We start from the raw sequence: 16,525 nt of genomic DNA on the forward strand, positions 1-16,525 counted from the left end.
TACCAATTCTTTGGGCTCCGTTCCCACCCAGACAAACATGCTATGGTCTTGGACATTATAAATCTCAATTGAATCATTTCAATTTGATTTATTATAATGGCTAAAATGTTTGATATTTGGACTTTTATCGGTTCAATTGAAATATATGATACGAAGTAACATGAGTCAACATACAATGAAATATGTGTACATATAATCCAATTAGAGAAACACTTCAATGAGACGATATGATATGTTTAATTAGGATAAATAATTCCCGTACAAGAAAAGACGCATAAAACTTTACTCTTTTGAAACTACCATCATTCAGTTATATTACTATCTTTATACAAGAATGATAACAAACAAACAAATGAATGAATGGATCAATCAATCAATATAAATACTGCAAAATATTAATTTTATTTCAAAAATAAAGTTACATTGACTTGTATTGAATTATATGTTTAGATGAACTCAACTTCTTGAATAGAACCTTGACACTTACTAGAATATTAATTTTTCTCTAAATTATATTATTAAATTAAAACAGGGTTTACATTTGCTTTCAAAAAATGGAAAGTGTCTTCCTCTTGTTTGGCTTTGCACGAAACTAGCAACTCTTGATAGTGACAAGGAGAAAACGCGTTTTACTTTTGACTTGCGTGAATATAATACAATTCACAATAGATTATTGTTTGAGATAGATAATTCATCGTCCCCACCATGTAGCTGTAGCTTCAATTGTTAACTGTTTTTTTTAATTAATTTTAATACTTTCTTAACATTTTTATTAATTTCTCAAGTCTTTCACATCTGTCCTCACAATCAGTGATTGTTCTACGATGTTTTGGTCAATCGCTTCGTACAGTAAAAATAATCGTAACACATCTTGAGAACGTATCTTCTATGAAATTTGTGCACGTAAAAAAGAGAGGAATTAACGAATTAAATTTCACTGAAACTAACGTGTCCAGTTAGAATTTGGCTGGCCGCAACATTTTTTTGTAAAACTTATTTTCAAGTACACATTCTCTAAAAAAATCATCATTTGTCCAATAGATGGGTCTCAAACAGGCCAAAATTTGATTGATTCAAATTAGCTAGAAAAGAGGAGATATTATCGTACATAAGACTTGAAAATAATAATTAAAAGCTTAAAAGCGAAAAGTACACAACTTTTGAAATAAAATAAAAGAAAATTAACCACAAAACTACACTATAAATATATTAACATTTGAAACATAATAGAGAAAATGACAAATCGATGATGGGATGTGCAGTAGCTTATCTATTATTTTCTGCATTATTACTATTTTCTAGGTGATCTACCCACGTCTTTTTCTGTCGTCGGGTCATTTTTCACCTACTGTGATAAATTAAATAAAAAGTAATAAGAAACAAACAGAAAAAACAAGAAAGTTCCAGTTCCCTCCCGTTGTTCTTATACTACAACTTAGGAAAGATTAAGGGCCTGTTTGGACCCAATTTTTTCACCCAAAAAATTAATTTTTTGACCGTAATTTTATTATTTCAGTCGTCATATTTGACTTCTTCTCTCATAGGTGGACCCCACTTTTCTCCTAACGGTTAAAAAATCAATTCTCAAAATCACTCCCAAACAAGCTCTAAGCTTAGGAGCATCACGCTTAAATAAGTGGTTGAAGAGCAATTTTTCGTCCTAACAATGACTAAAGTCTACAATTTTGTATCACATTAGATTTTCTTTTGCAATTTCATTATCAATATTATCGTATATATTAATAGGCAAATCTGTACTTTTAGAACCAAATCCAGTACGTTTTAGGGGTGGCAAAGGAGGAGATGAATTCAACCATAAGATTTGATATATTTACCGGTTAAGAATTAGGTAGACACAAAGGATAGGTTGAGGGTACGAGGCAGGACCATTGGCCCATAATTATTATGAGATGGAGAGTAGCTTATCTTATCCGCTGCTTTTTCTGATTTTGACTTGTTCTTTTTCATGCCAAGACTGGATGTTATCCAGGGTTACGTTCAATGTAACATTATAGAATTGAGTTAGGGCACTGTTAATGTAAATTTGAAGGGAAATATGTCTACATTAACTGTCCTAACTCCTAACTAAACTTTTCTTCTACACCAGTTACATAGTCAAATGGGATGTTCTTTTTGCTCGACACTAACGTCAAAATTTGAAGGGAAATATGTCTACATTAACTGTCCTAACTCCTAACTAAACTTTTCTTCTACACCAGTTACATAGTCAAATGGGATGTTCTTTTTCCTCGACACTAACGTCAGCCTTAGTCCTTAGGCCATGTTTAAATTTAGCTCGGGCCGATAAGCTATGAGCCTGTTTGGGAGTGATTTTGAGAATTAATTTTTTGACCGTTAGGAGAAAAGTAGGGTCCACCTGTGAGAGAAGAAGTCAAATATGACGGCTAAAATAGTAAAATAACGGTCAAAAAATCAATTTTTTGTGTGAAAAAATCGGGCTCAAACAGACTCTATATTTCTGTCATTTCCATAAGCAAGCAGTAGTTATTTAAAATAGCAGCACCAATAAATAATCTGGAATTGAAATTATACCAATCATTTTAGATTATATCTTCAGTTTTATCTTTCTTCCTTCTTGATCAGAAACACTAATTATCCGAAAGTAGCCCAAGTAGCCATATGAACATCTTCCTATTCAAAGTAATAATTGTCCGCTGGCAAGCAAATGTGAAGCAAACGAACCATACAAACTTAAACAAAATTTCAAAACGAGCGATTACAACATGATGATGCTTAGTAGCGATACCTTCTCTCTCGGGATTTGTTGCAGGGTGGAACCAGCAAATATCATTCCTTCCACATATCTGCAAATTCGTCAACCTCCAAGGGATTTTCCATCTCGTGCATTTTCCTCCTTGTCTTGGCTTTAACTTTCTTTGCATATTTTCCAGCCTTCTGCTTTTTCTCTAATGATCGAATCTGTAAGCACGTGCAAGAGGGAGACATTAAGAGGTGAATAGCAAATAGTGTGCTTCAAGAGATGCCTTCATACAACAGCTGATTATTTGTGTATGCTATAGCATCAAATAATTCTTTGAGCGCCTTAAAAAAAGTTGATTGTACTAGAACATAAAGTACTAGAATGAGAAAAAATACTGCTAGAAGAGCTAACCTGGTTTGGCGAAACATAAAATGGATTCTCAAAGAGTGTTGGACCTCCAAAACTGCCACCAAATATCTTAATTGGGTTCAAACAAAACCTTGGACCAACCTATCCACAAGTTTTAGATGGATTTAGTCTAGACAACTCACTTTATCCCGTCATTGAGTAAGGACTCAGATACAAACCTCGACTAGTGTCATCTTTTCCAAGTCCCCACGGTCTATTTTTTGTCCTCCACTTTGAGGACAAGATATCTGCATCAAAAGAAAAGTCATTCAAATGGGATTTTAGAAATTTGAAACTAGTTCTATTAATTATCTCAAACAGAGAAAAAGGCTAATGTGAGTCTATTCAAGGCATAGCCATTTCGGCAACCTATGTCCCTATTTGGTGGGGGATAAAAATAAGATTTCTAATAAGTTTTGATAAAAGTTGAAAAAATATGAGGTTGAAAAGTTGTGAATTCTGTAAAATATGTGGTTAAAATTAATTGTTGACTTTGACTTAAATTAAAACCAAGATTTTAATCCTTACCGAACAGGGGCAAAATTTTATGATTATCGGTAACTTGTGCAGTGATTTTTTTCTGTTTTGAGGGATGTGGGAAGGAGAAAAGGGTTTGAGAAAAGGACTCTTTAAAACTTCTTTGGTACACAGAATTTTAGTTTTCCATAAACTTCATAGTTCATAAGAATTCACACCACATGCACATGCCGATGCAAATCTTTGAGCATTACATAACAGCAACATTGACTTCCTCAGAGGGAGAGTATGTGAAATAGACAGGAAGATGAAACCTTAACAATAGAGAAATTAAGTAAAAGTATCTCCCAGTGTAAAACTTAGAAATTATCAATACTTGGTATTAGTATTGAAAGGAACAAGAAAATTATGAAAGCATTGGCACTAAACGATACTAAAGAGAGCAAATTTGGCAGACACACTAACATATTTGATGGTTGAGGGGACGGAGGGAGGGGAATTGTTTTTTGATTTATAATATTGCTGACTTTTAATACGTCATGTTAGAATCTCAGAAAATTCTTTGATATGCAAACTTATGGAACAACCGAACAAATTCCTATGAAGATGTGAAGCATATTAAAGTGTGTAGTAGACAATACAGAAAATTAAATTAGTTTGTAATTGTAAAACATATACACTCACAATGTGTACGCGCCATCAGCATCACTTATGATAACTTTCATGATTCCAAAGAAAAAGGAAACCAAACATGATGTTTGGCATTCCAGAAACTCTTAAGCAAGGATATTGACATTAATATGCAATACTTTATGGACAAGCATGTGCATATACAAAATAATTTGTGCACACGGATGTGCTTTTGCTGCAATGTGCTTTTGCTGCACATTAAATTTTATATCAAGTTTCAACTATGTGTGTGTGTGAACATTGAATTACACAAGTCTAATCAACAATGGATTGTGAAAGAAATCAGAATCTGTGTGCACATCACCAACCTGATAATTCCGGAACCATATGTGGTCATCAGTAATTGAAAAAACAAATATATTATCATGGTAAGGTTTAGATTTTCTGTGGTCCTTCGGAGTGCCAAATATCTGGAAAAAAAGAATAAAAAATGCAAAACTTTAGAATATAATTTGGCCATGACATATTGAACTTATAAGCACCAGGTAAAAATATTGAACAACCAATGATAAAACAGTAAGCAACCAGTTGAACAGTATAGTATATCAACAAACTTCAGACATAATTCTACAAGAGACTAATGATATATCCATAAATCACACTGATTAAGCTGGTCATATTTACCAATTACCCATATATGGCAATATCAGAACTCAATTATGTCCAAGAAATTTTCTTGGTCTGTTGTATCATACCTCGATTTATTTGACAGGCAGAATCAACATTTTAAGATTTTACAACACATAGGAACTGAATTCTTAACTCATTTTTCAATAGTGTATTAACATGCATTGTCACGTATCAAATTTTCCAGAATAAAGATCACAATATTATCATATACATAAAAATTAAGCATGCCAATCGTTAAGCTTCCATTTGGAAAAATTTATAAATCAATTATAAGTTTTCAAACTTCATTTAAAATGACAAATTTCAATGAACCCACAAGTAGTATTCACTTATCCACCACTCATTTCTATTTATTTATAAATTTAACCTTTTATAAATTCTTCCCAAATGGAGGCTAAGATAAAAATCTTATAATAATGATCAGAAATGACAGTACGCTCAATAATTCAAGTGACAATTATCTAGTTATATTCCCCTGAATGTCTAATTTACATAAAAACTATCCAGTATATAAATGAGAAGCTAATAAGAGTAATATAAAGTGCCATAGGAGAAGGCAGTGCAAAGAATAGTGATTTGAATAGTAGGAGGTCATACCTGTGTGATCATTTCCTTTAACAACTGAAAGTGGGGTTTCTTATCAAAATTGGATGAAAATGTCAGAATAGGACGAGAACCTTTCAGATGATTTCCAGTGAGCTTTAATTCCTCCATCGTGTGCACTAAGAACATCGAAAAAAAATATCTCCACAATTATGATACCACAAAGCAAAAGAATTTACGGCCAAGTTGATAAATCATAAGAACAATAAATACAAAATTCAATACAGAACTACATATCAGTGGTATGAATTAACACCCAATACCTGCATTGACTAAAAACTTGACAGATGGCCCATTGGGGCATTTGGCCATCCATAGATAGAGGTCTTTGCCTTTCCTACACTGAAATAAAAAGGAGAAACTGCATGTGAGCCCGTGACAAGCAAAATGTGGCTAACCAGAAGTTCATTCTATTTCTGTGTCTCCAATAACTCATAAGCACCAACACAGTTGGAAATCAGCAAGTTAAATATTGGCAATAATTATGCCACACCCCAATAGAAAATTAAAAATTTACCAGTTCCAAGATCCATTGATTCAATGTACATCGCATAATTAAAAGGGAAATCAAACTGACATATCAAAGTACAAAATTACCTCAAAAAACAAACAAGAGGAGCAGCTCTTGAGCTCGACTAGCTCATTCAAAGTTGCACCTTTGCTTTCTTTGGACTCAACCTTGTTATCTTTCTTACAGTGCGGTAAAAGGTCTACCAAGTTCAACATCAAATGCCTATACCTACAATCCCAGCCAAAGGGGAAAAAAATAAGAAATCATTAACTTAAATTAGGCAATAAAAATTGGAGCGTATGCACAAATTCAGAACACAAGAAAAATTATACCTGAAACTAATACGTCGGGAACAAGTGACTAAAACTTTCTCTTTATTTCTAAAACCAACAGAACCATTTTGGATCTTATCATCTTCATCATTGTTTTTCCATCCCAAAAGTGTTCTTTTGGGCCTTTCTTCCGCAGTTTCATCTTTCTTTAAACTGGCCGCAGCCTCAGTTGCAGTGTGTTTTCGCTTCTTTCCCATTTGAAACCTACACAAAAAAGAATAAGAAGTACTACTATAAGAAAAGAAACCTGTTCAAAATCACAATAAATCGATGGGAATTTAGTTGTATGGGAAAGAGAGGAGATTTTTTTTATTTTTTATTTTTTACCTGATTGGAGGTATGGAGAACGACGAAGAAGCTGGAAACTGAGAGAATTGAAGCCTGAACCGTAAACCCTGAATTAAACGGGCTTCAAAGTTTGGGGCTCGTCGATGGGCTTCATATTTTGGGCAATTTGTAGAGTTCATACAAATAACATAACTGGCACTGCAATTGGAAATTCTCAGGATCTGATTTGGAAACAAATAATATTTTGGGACCTATATGCATAAAATAGTAAAGTTTAGTTACCATATTTACAAATTATTCTTGCACCACATTTTTTTATTACAATGAAGGTTCACAAGTTTTACTCATTTTGACACTTATATCCAATATATTTTTCGTCACGCTTTATCATTAACCTTCAATTAACACATTTAGAATCTGTCAACGATTTTTGTACAAATATTTGCTAACGTGCTTGAAGTTTTATTAAAGTTTTATATTTATTATTTATTTTGTTATTTGAACAAGTAATATTTTGTTATTTGAACATGTGAAATCTTGTCTTGACCCGAATGGGGATAATATTTCTCTTTTACATGTTCATGGAGTTTTGAAAATTCAAACATCTCAAAGATGGATAGAAGTGGGAATTTTTCGAAACGAACTACACTTGAGTACGTCAAGAGTCCATTAGAAAAATACAAGAGACGTGTAAGCTTTTATATGTTCCAACGAATTTTTTGAACGACAATCATTACGAAAAGACTTGATATGTAAATGAATAGAAAGTTGAGAGGAAGGACGTGACATAAAAAAGAAAGATGGACACGCACCTGTAAAAATGGACAAAAGTTTAAGTGTTAATTAAACCTTATTTGGCAATGATTAAAATTCAAATTTTAATACAAATCAATCACCAATCAATTTTAATCATGTATTTGATGGGTCTCACGATTGGTCACCAAACTTTACGCTGTTATATATATATATATTAATTAATTTTTTTTCAAATTCTGAGGGGCCACCACTCCTAGCTCGCAACTCTAATGATTATACAGTATTAATAATATAAGTGTCATTTCCAAAAATTATGACATCCAGAATAATTGTTAAGCTTTCATTTCTACTTAATAAGAATTTTATATTTATACCAAATTCATCTTTTATTAATGCCCTAACTAATGTAGTTGTTAAACTATATTGTCTTTCTTGAAATTTTATGATGGCACTAATAGTTATTTTTCTTGTTGGGTTTGACTTTACATCTTTTCTAATCTTATCATTCTATGGTGGTTGTATCTTTCTATGTAATCTTTCAAGTATAGGATAATCTAATGTTAATCCTGCTGCACTTGCTAGCTTTCAAAGTTTAACAAAAATGGTTATATATATTTCATATTACTAATACTTAATTTTTCTGAGTATTCTAAAGCTTTATTTTGTTTATAGGTATTATCTCCACTGGGATCAAAATTTATAGTTAATTCTCTAATAGAACTTGTAAAATTTATAGAATTATCTTCTCTAACCATTCTTAATCTAATTTCGTCTGGTTTTAGTCTTTTTGCTATAACATATATATCTAAAGCTGTATTTCCTAAATTAATTTCTAAGTAAGCTCACATTTCTTCTACAATCATTTGTATAAGTACACTATTATATGCCCTAATTATAGAATTTTTCCATTTAGTTATAGTACTAGGTCTATCTTGTGGTTTACAATTATTTAATTCTAAAATTAATCCTCTATCATTTTCTAATGGTAGACTACACCTTTCTTCTGTTTGTCATTTTCTTAAACTTTTATATTATTTTTCAATCCATTCAAAATCTTTTGCATGGGAAAATGATATCTACCTCCTATGTCATATTCTGCATTCATAAATTCTTTTCTTTTTCCAAATTCTTAATCTGTTTCCATTTTAGATCATTTTCTAGCTTCTTCCATCCTGATTTCTATGTCTACTTAATATTTTAGTTTCTATTTTCTCTAGCTTTTCTATGATTTCTATATATATATATATATATATAATATTTTATTGATATATAAAAATTGAAATTCAAATATTGAAATAAACTTTGAACTACACGATTGAAAGTAAAGATTGAAAAATAAAGACAGTAATTTATCTCCCGCTAAATCAACTCTCTTGAGAGCTATACTGAATAAACTCTAATGAGAGATGTACTCAATAAACTTTGAGGAGATCTTGAACAATTGATCTGCTTTTATACTTGAAATATTGAGCTCCAATCTTGAAAAAAAGAATCTTGAATAATTGCACATTTTAACAAAATGCATCGTCCACTTGCAAAAGTTAGAAAAGTCTTCAACAAATCTTTTCTTTGTCTCCTCTTTTTCAAAAGTAGGCATCAACTTTAGTCATAGCCTTTGACTAAAATTCTTTGATTGATCTTCACCTTTTGAATTTGTTTGCTCGCCAATTTTGAATCTTGAAACATTTGTTTTACTTTTGTCTTAAAACTCAAGTAAATTATTGAGATTGAATAATTTTTCATCAGCATAATTGAGACTGTGCCCTTGAAAAGGTTCTTCATTTCTTTGATAAATATCATCAAAATAATTTTGAAACATTGATATTTCATCATCAAATATTTTCTTGATCAAAGGAACTAAAGTTTGAGTACATTTTTCTTCATCAGTAAAAATGATGTAATGTTCATTATGAAACATTAATTGTAATATTGAATTATCAAGATTTGTTCCAAGCTTTTTCGTTACAGCAAGAATGGATTTTGATCTAATTTTTGTAAGAATTTCTTTTACATCATTTTTGAGTATGATATCTTGGTCATCAAGATAGTAAGCTTTTGAAGAGATAATTGAATCTGGCATTGGAAGATTATTTGACAAAGTACTCCAGATAGTAACAATTTGTTTTATTGGAAAATACTCTTCAATAAAAAGAGTATCATTGAATTTGACTTCTTTAGCAATCCATTCAAGAAGAATGGTTGAAAATTCAATTTTGAAGGTTTTAACTTTAAATTCAAAGAGATGATTAATAACTCTTTTGAGAGAGCTATTAAAAAAACGAATATCTGTTTTTGAATCAATATGTATTGAGGAAATAAATCCTCATTTGATCATTTGACGAATTTCTTCATTAACGACGTTAATGATTGAAGTACCTTTGAGGGTAAAATGAAGTTGATGATAACTTTCACATGTTGCAAAACAATTGAAATAAAAGTTATCAAAATTTCTAAAAATAATTTGTTTGAATTTTTTAGCACAAGTAGGGTCTCTATTGATAATATTTTGATAAATGTCATTAGGAAGTTTTAAGACTTCCTTCATAAGATTTCTTCTATTCTTTTTCAGTAGGAATATATTTTGAGAAGAAGGTTCTTTTGAAATTTGAGAAATAAGTCTTTTACTTCTCTGATAATTTTTCTGAAAATTTTTGATAATTTTATTACTACTGTCAAAAATTTCAGTAGTATTTTTGAGACATCTTATAATATCCTTGTTACTTCTTTGATAATGAGTAGTAAGAATATCATCAAGATTATCCTTTTGAAATTTGAAAAGTCTGGTATGAGTTTTAAACATATAGAATTTTGATTCAGTTCCTGAATAGGAATCTGATTGAGAAGATTTACCTTCGGTCAAAGAATTTCATTCTTTGATTAAGAAATATCTGTGTCTTGTAACATTTTTGTCTTCAAAAGGCTTGAAGAAGATCAAGAAAAGAGACAGTCTTTTGTATTCATACCTCTTAACGAAAAATTTGCAAGAAAAAAGTCTTGCAGGAAAGTTTGAAGTTTTTCAAATAAATAGTACCAAAAAATAAAATAAAAACAAGATATGTTGTCTTTTGGAAATTCGGAAAAGTTGAAAAATACTTGACTTGACATATTTGGAATCTATTTTAACACCTCACCAAAGCCTAAATCAGAGGTATCGGTTTCGACAATTATTGAAGCGGTAGGGTCAAGAATTGATAAGCATGGAATATTTTTAACAACTTTTTTGATTTTTTGGACAGCTAATGTGCACTCGTGAGACCATGGGTCCGGATTCTTTTGTAGTCTTTTGAAAAGAGGAGCACAAATCAATATTATCTCTTTAATAAAGTCGCCGACATAATTGACACAATTAAAGAATCTTTGAAGAGAAGATTTATCTAAGATTTCATCAGAAAATTTTTCAGTAGAATCTAAACTTCTCTGAATTGGAATAATTGAATCATTTTGAATATTATGATCTGAAAATCTTATCTTTGTTTGACATAAAACAATCTTTTTAGCAGAAACTATTAAACCATTTTTCTTGATAACATGCATGAATGTATTGATATGCTTAAAATGTTGTTCTATACTTTCAAAAAATATAAGAACATCATCAATGTAAACAATGATAAAATTTGAAAAAGGATTGAAAATATCATTCATGATTTTTTGAAATTCAGAATGAGCATTTTTTAAACCAAAAGGCATAACATTCCATTCGTTTTGACCGAAAGGAACATTGAATGTAGTTCTGTACTTATCTTCTTCTTTAATTTGAATCTGCCAGAAACCTGACTTTATATCAAATTTGGAGAAGATAACAGTTTTGAATAATCTATTTAAAAGATCTTTCTTTTGAGGAAGTGGATATCGAATCCATTGTAGAGCGTTATTGAGACAAATATTTGAATTACAAACATGAGCTTTTGAAAGTTTATATTGAATGTTGAGTTTCTTACCACTAGCACTATAAAGACGCTCAGTAGTTTTTTCAAAATATTTTGTAGGTATCAATCCTTTACGGATACAACTTTGATAAGCTCCAAACTCAATAAGGACTCTAGAAGTGAATTTGAATTCTTTGTTGACTACAATAATCATATTGTAGTACCATTTTTAAAGCTGAACACGATTAATAACATTAATCATTTCTTCTTTAGATTGAATATTTGAAGGAGTAAGAGTATCTGTTTCTGCACCAGAAGAATTGGAAGAAGATGAATAAGAAGGAATCTTTGACTTTAACTTCTTATCTTGAGTTTTGAGAAGAGAAACTTCCATTCTAACATCATTCATTTGATGTTTAAGAATAGAAATTTGAGATTTCATGGAATTGACTTCTAATATTAAATTAGAACTAGAAGATTTTGAAGTTTCAAAACGATTTAAAACTTTTTGCATATTGAAAGGTTCAGCTTTTGAATTTGAATGAAGAAGGAAATTAAACTTATTTTTGAGCTGTGGATCATCAATTTGATCAACAATCTCTTTAATAAGTTCTTCTTGTTTAGTAAGAACATTTATATTTTTGCAACCACAAAATTCTTTACTTTGACTTGAAGAGGATTAAGAGTTTGAACTAGATTCAGCATCTGAATCTTCTTGATGTTGATAAACATGTTCTAACTCTAAGTTAGACTCATTAGCAGAACTGGAATTCGAATCAATAAGATTAAGAAGTTGAAGCTTAATATCTTCATCAATTTGAAGATTATTAATCTCACCTTTAAGAGGACACTTACCATAATAATGCCCCCATTTTTTACATTTCCAACAAGTAACATTGTTTTTTCTTGAAAATCTTTTCTTTTGAAATTTCTTTTTGGAATAATTTTTTGAATAAGAAGGTTTTTGAAAATACTTTACTTTTGAATAAATTTTTCTTTTTGAAAATTCTTTTCTTTTCGTTTTTGAAGGAGGAATAATTTTCTCAAATCCATATTATTCACAGAATGATCCAAGTTCTTTGCGATTGTCTAATCTTTCTGTTTGCAATTTGGATTTAAACTTGAGTTCATTACAGAGAGCTAATTNTTTGAAATTCAGAATGAGCATTTTTTAAACCAAAAGGCATAACATTCCATTCGTTTTGACCGAAAGGAACATTGAATGTAGTTTTGTACTTATCTTCTTCTTTAATTTGAATTTGCCAGAAACCTGACTTTATATCAAATTTGGAGAAGATAACAGTTTTGAATAATCTATTTAAAAGATCTTTCTTTTGAGGAAGTGGATATCGAATCCATTGTAGAGCGTTATTGAGACAAATATTTGAATTACAAACATGAGCTTTTGAAAGTTTATATTGAATGTTGAGTTTCTTACCACTAGCACTATAAAGACACTCAGTAGTTTTTTCAAAATATTTTGTAGGTATCAATCCTTTACGGATACAACTTTGATAAGCTCTAGACTCAATAAGGACTCTAGAAGTGAATTTGAATTCTTTGTTGACTACAATAATCATATTGTAGTACCATTTTTAAAGCTGAACACGATTAATAACATTAATCATTTCTTCTTTAGATTGAATATTTGAAGGAATAAGAGGATCTGTTTCTGCACCAGAAGAATTGGAAGAAGATGAATAAGAAGGAATCTTTGACTTTAACTTCTTATCTTGAGTTTTGAGAAGAGAAACTTCCATTCTAACATCATTCATTTGATGTTTAAGAATAGAAATTTGAGATTTCATGGAATTGACTTCTAATATTAAATTAGAACTAGAAGATTTTGAAGTTTCAAAACGATTTAAAACTTTTTGCATATTGAAAGGTTCAGCTTTTGAATTTGAATGAAGAAGGAAATTAAACTTATTTTTGAGCTGTGGATCATCAATTTGATCAACAATCTCTTTAATAAGTTCTTCTTGTTTAGTAAGAACATTTATATTTTTGCAACCACAAAATTCTTTACTTTGACTTGAAGAGGATTAAGAGTTTGAACTAGATTCAGCATCTGAATCTTCTTGATGTTGATAAACATGTTCTAACTCTAAGTTAGACTCATTAGCAGAACTGGAATTCGAATCAATAAGATTAAGAAGTTGAAGCTTAATATCTTCATCAATTTGAAGATTATTAATCTCACCTTTAAGAGGACACTTACTATAATACTGCCCCCATTTTTTACATTTCCAACAAGTAACATTGTTTTTTCTTGAAAATCTTTTCTTTTGAAATTTCTTTTTGGAATAATTTTTTGGATAAGAAGGTTTTTGAAAATACTTTACTTTTGAATAAATTTTACTTTTTGAAAATTCTTTTCTTTTCGTTTTTGAAGGAGGAATAATTTTCTCAAATCCATATTATTCACGGAATGATCCAAGTTCTTTGCGATTGTCTAATCTTTCTGTTTGCAATTTGGATTTAAACTTGAGTTCATTACAGAGAGCTAATTCTTCTCTGTTAGTGAAGCAAATCAATTCTCCATATGAAAGAATATCATAAGGAATATTATTTGAATGTTCCTTTTTGATAGAATTTTTTACTCTTTCTAGAAAATAATTTTGGAAGTCTAGATAAAAATCTTTATTTCCAATAAGTTTGATTACAATCTTTTCATAAAAATACACATGATAGAAACATGTCTTTATACCAACAAAAATCTTGTAAACTTGAACAATTTAAAGTTAATAAAATACTTGAATTTTTTTCTAAAACATTTGTTGGAGATCCAATGAAATGTTTAATAATACAATAAATTATTGTATTAAAACAATCATTTGATCCATCAGGTTTGAGAGCTTGAGTAATTTGAATTTTCTCTTGTTCAGTAATATAATTGAACCACCAATTATTAATTTGACCAGAAAATCCTTGAATAATATTGTTTGTTGCCTCAATTGGAGAAATTCTTTCCTGAATATAGGCGTTATAACAAGCACCATACTTTCAAGAATTTCAAAATTTTGATATTCAGTTAAACCATCTATATTCCAGATAGTTATTCCTGAACTAAAAAATGTCGTAGGCATTTTAGCCTTTTGTTTGAAAAGTAAATCTGTAGGAGTATTTTTTGAATAATAAGGAGGAATTTTTTAAAATTGAACTTTTTTGCCTTGATGTTTATTGATTTGAGGAACTTCGTCATCAATAATTTGAGATTCAATATTGTCAATAGTATTGATGTTATTTGAAGTAGAGGATGATGATATTTTTTATAACTAAGTAGCAAGTTCTTTTAGAACATTAATCTCAGTTTTGAGACCATTTTTGGATTTAGCCTCATGCCTGTTAATTAAAAATAGCTCTATTGGCTTAATACCTTTTGAAGAGGATGATGTTTCAGGTTCATAATTTATTTCAATTCTGTTAAGCTAAGAACAGACAGATTGAAGAACTACATTAGTATAGTTATTTTGAGTTTGAATATTTTTGATATCTTTAACAATAACTCGTGATTCATCAGGTCGTTCTTCAGATACCTTTTTGAAAGGAAAAGCAAGAACTTCTGTATTTTCATTTGGAACTACAATCTCTTACAAAGGAGGATAAGAAGATTGAATATTCTCATCAGAAGGAGTTTTTCAAGTCTTCCGTGGAGTATTAATAACTTGAATAGATTTTCTTTCTTTGATTTTGAAGAAATCTTTGAAAAAGTAGGTTTTTTATTGAAAACTTTAAAATAAGTCCATTCATAAAAATTTAAATTTTCAGGAAATTCTTCAAATTCTTTCCAATAAGATTCTCGTTCTTCTTTTGAAAAACTTTGACGAAATATTTTTCGAAAACTTTTAACATCAGGAGTTTGATCAGTATTGAATTCATTTCTTCTATCAATCATAGAAGAAATAACATTTGTTTGATAATCAAGTCTTTCATTTTGAGTAGAAAACATGTCAGAAAAAGTTGGAGAAGCTGGTTGTTCTGATTCTTCTCCTTTTTCTGTATCTTTTTCAGAATATTGAGGTTTTAAAATATTTAGAGTGAAATCAACACCTGAAAGAGAAGATGTTGAAAATCTTGCAGATTGATAAGAAAATTTAGGTTTATCTTCATATCTCGAAGAATAAAATCTTGGAAACCTAGAAGAAGATCCTTTGAAAGTCATTTTGACGTTTCCATCTGGAAAAGTAAGAATTTGATTTGAAATTGTTTGAACAGGAGCAGGAATAGGATTTTGAAAATTTTCAAAATTCCATTCTAGTCCACGACTTTGAAGATTCCAAGGAATTCTCTTGGAAACCATGGTGTTCGAATGAAAAGGATTACATTCAACCAAAAAACTTTCATCTTTAGGGGATGAACGTAAAGTACCAATATTGAGTTGAGTATTCATTAGCTTGTAATATATTCTGTATATTAAAACAAAAGCATTTGAACTATCATCTAAATCGAGATTTTTGGTTTGAATATAGAGATTTAGAGCATTAAAAATAGCTTCATCAATGAGATTAATTGAAAATTTTGGATAATAATTTGAATAAATTGGACCACTTTTTAGATTTGATTCTAGGACAGATAATAATGAGTTTTCAAATTTGAGGAGTCTCTTATCTCGAAGAGTTAAGAGAATTGGAATATCTAACCCAAGTCTAAACAAATGTTTGATGACAATTTGAACTAATCCAACATGAAGATATTTCAATTTCTTCATGTGGGATTCAATTGATTCTTTTGAAAATAGATTGATATGAGCATTTTGATTTTTAATTGATAATGTTTGTTCAAGAGTTTTGATAACATAATTTTGAGTAAAATCAAACTTTCCAGTTTCATAGATAGAATTCTTTTCTACTTTTGGAATTGTCCAGTTATGCAATCTTTGTTCTATTTGAGCAATTTGAAGTTCATGACTATTGAAATCATTTGATGCATATGATGTAGATGATTGATCAATTTCTTCTTTATTTTGAAAAACATTTGAAATATTTTCAAATATATTTCTAAATCTCTGAATCCAATTTGAAAAAGATGACATAATTAAATTCAATGAAATTATATCAATTTACCACGATAAAAACAGTTAAATAAAACAGACTAATTCTTACCAAGCCTACAAACGGGACCACCCTAACACGCCTTCTACGGCAAACAACAGGTTGACCAACGTCTATTCAGTAGACATCCCGGAATAAAATCAGGTTCTCCTATTTGAACAGTGCCTATAGTGATAAACTACTATAAC

General features: G+C 30.0%; 1 protein-coding gene across 1 annotated transcript; it reads right to left on the reverse strand.

Annotated features, from left to right (window-relative positions):
• Positions 1-2,525: 2,525 nt before the first annotated feature.
• On the reverse strand, positions 2,526-6,795 carry LOC111394748 (ribosome biogenesis protein BRX1 homolog 2-like). Its single transcript, XM_023020719.1, has 9 exons — positions 6,701-6,795; positions 6,374-6,577; positions 6,128-6,269; positions 5,794-5,872; positions 5,525-5,649; positions 4,606-4,707; positions 3,310-3,378; positions 3,134-3,232; positions 2,526-2,940 (listed from the first exon to the last, which is right to left on the reverse strand). The coding sequence occupies exons 2-9, from the start codon at positions 6,568-6,570 to the stop codon at positions 2,809-2,811; spliced, it is 945 nt and encodes a 314-aa protein (XP_022876487.1). The 5' UTR covers positions 6,571-6,577; positions 6,701-6,795; the 3' UTR covers positions 2,526-2,808.
• Between the last annotated feature and the right edge of the window lie 9,730 nt (positions 6,796-16,525).

The sequence above is a fragment of the Olea europaea genome, chromosome 5 (assembly GCF_002742605.1).
Source record: "Olea europaea var. sylvestris chromosome 5, O_europaea_v1, whole genome shotgun sequence".
Lineage (NCBI taxonomy): Eukaryota > Viridiplantae > Streptophyta > Magnoliopsida > Lamiales > Oleaceae > Olea > Olea europaea.

Coding starts and splice junctions, on each gene's coding strand:
- LOC111394748 (XM_023020719.1), bottom strand. CDS start 6,570: ATGGGAAAGAAGCGAAAACACACTGCAACTGAGGCTGCGGCCAGTTTA. Junction 3,233..3,309: donor AAAAGATGACACTAGTCGAG/GTTTGTATCTGA, acceptor ACTTGTGGATAG/GTTGGTCCAAGGTTTTGTTT. Junction 2,941..3,133: donor TTTATGTTTCGCCAAACCAG/GTTAGCTCTTCT, acceptor ACGTGCTTACAG/ATTCGATCATTAGAGAAAAA.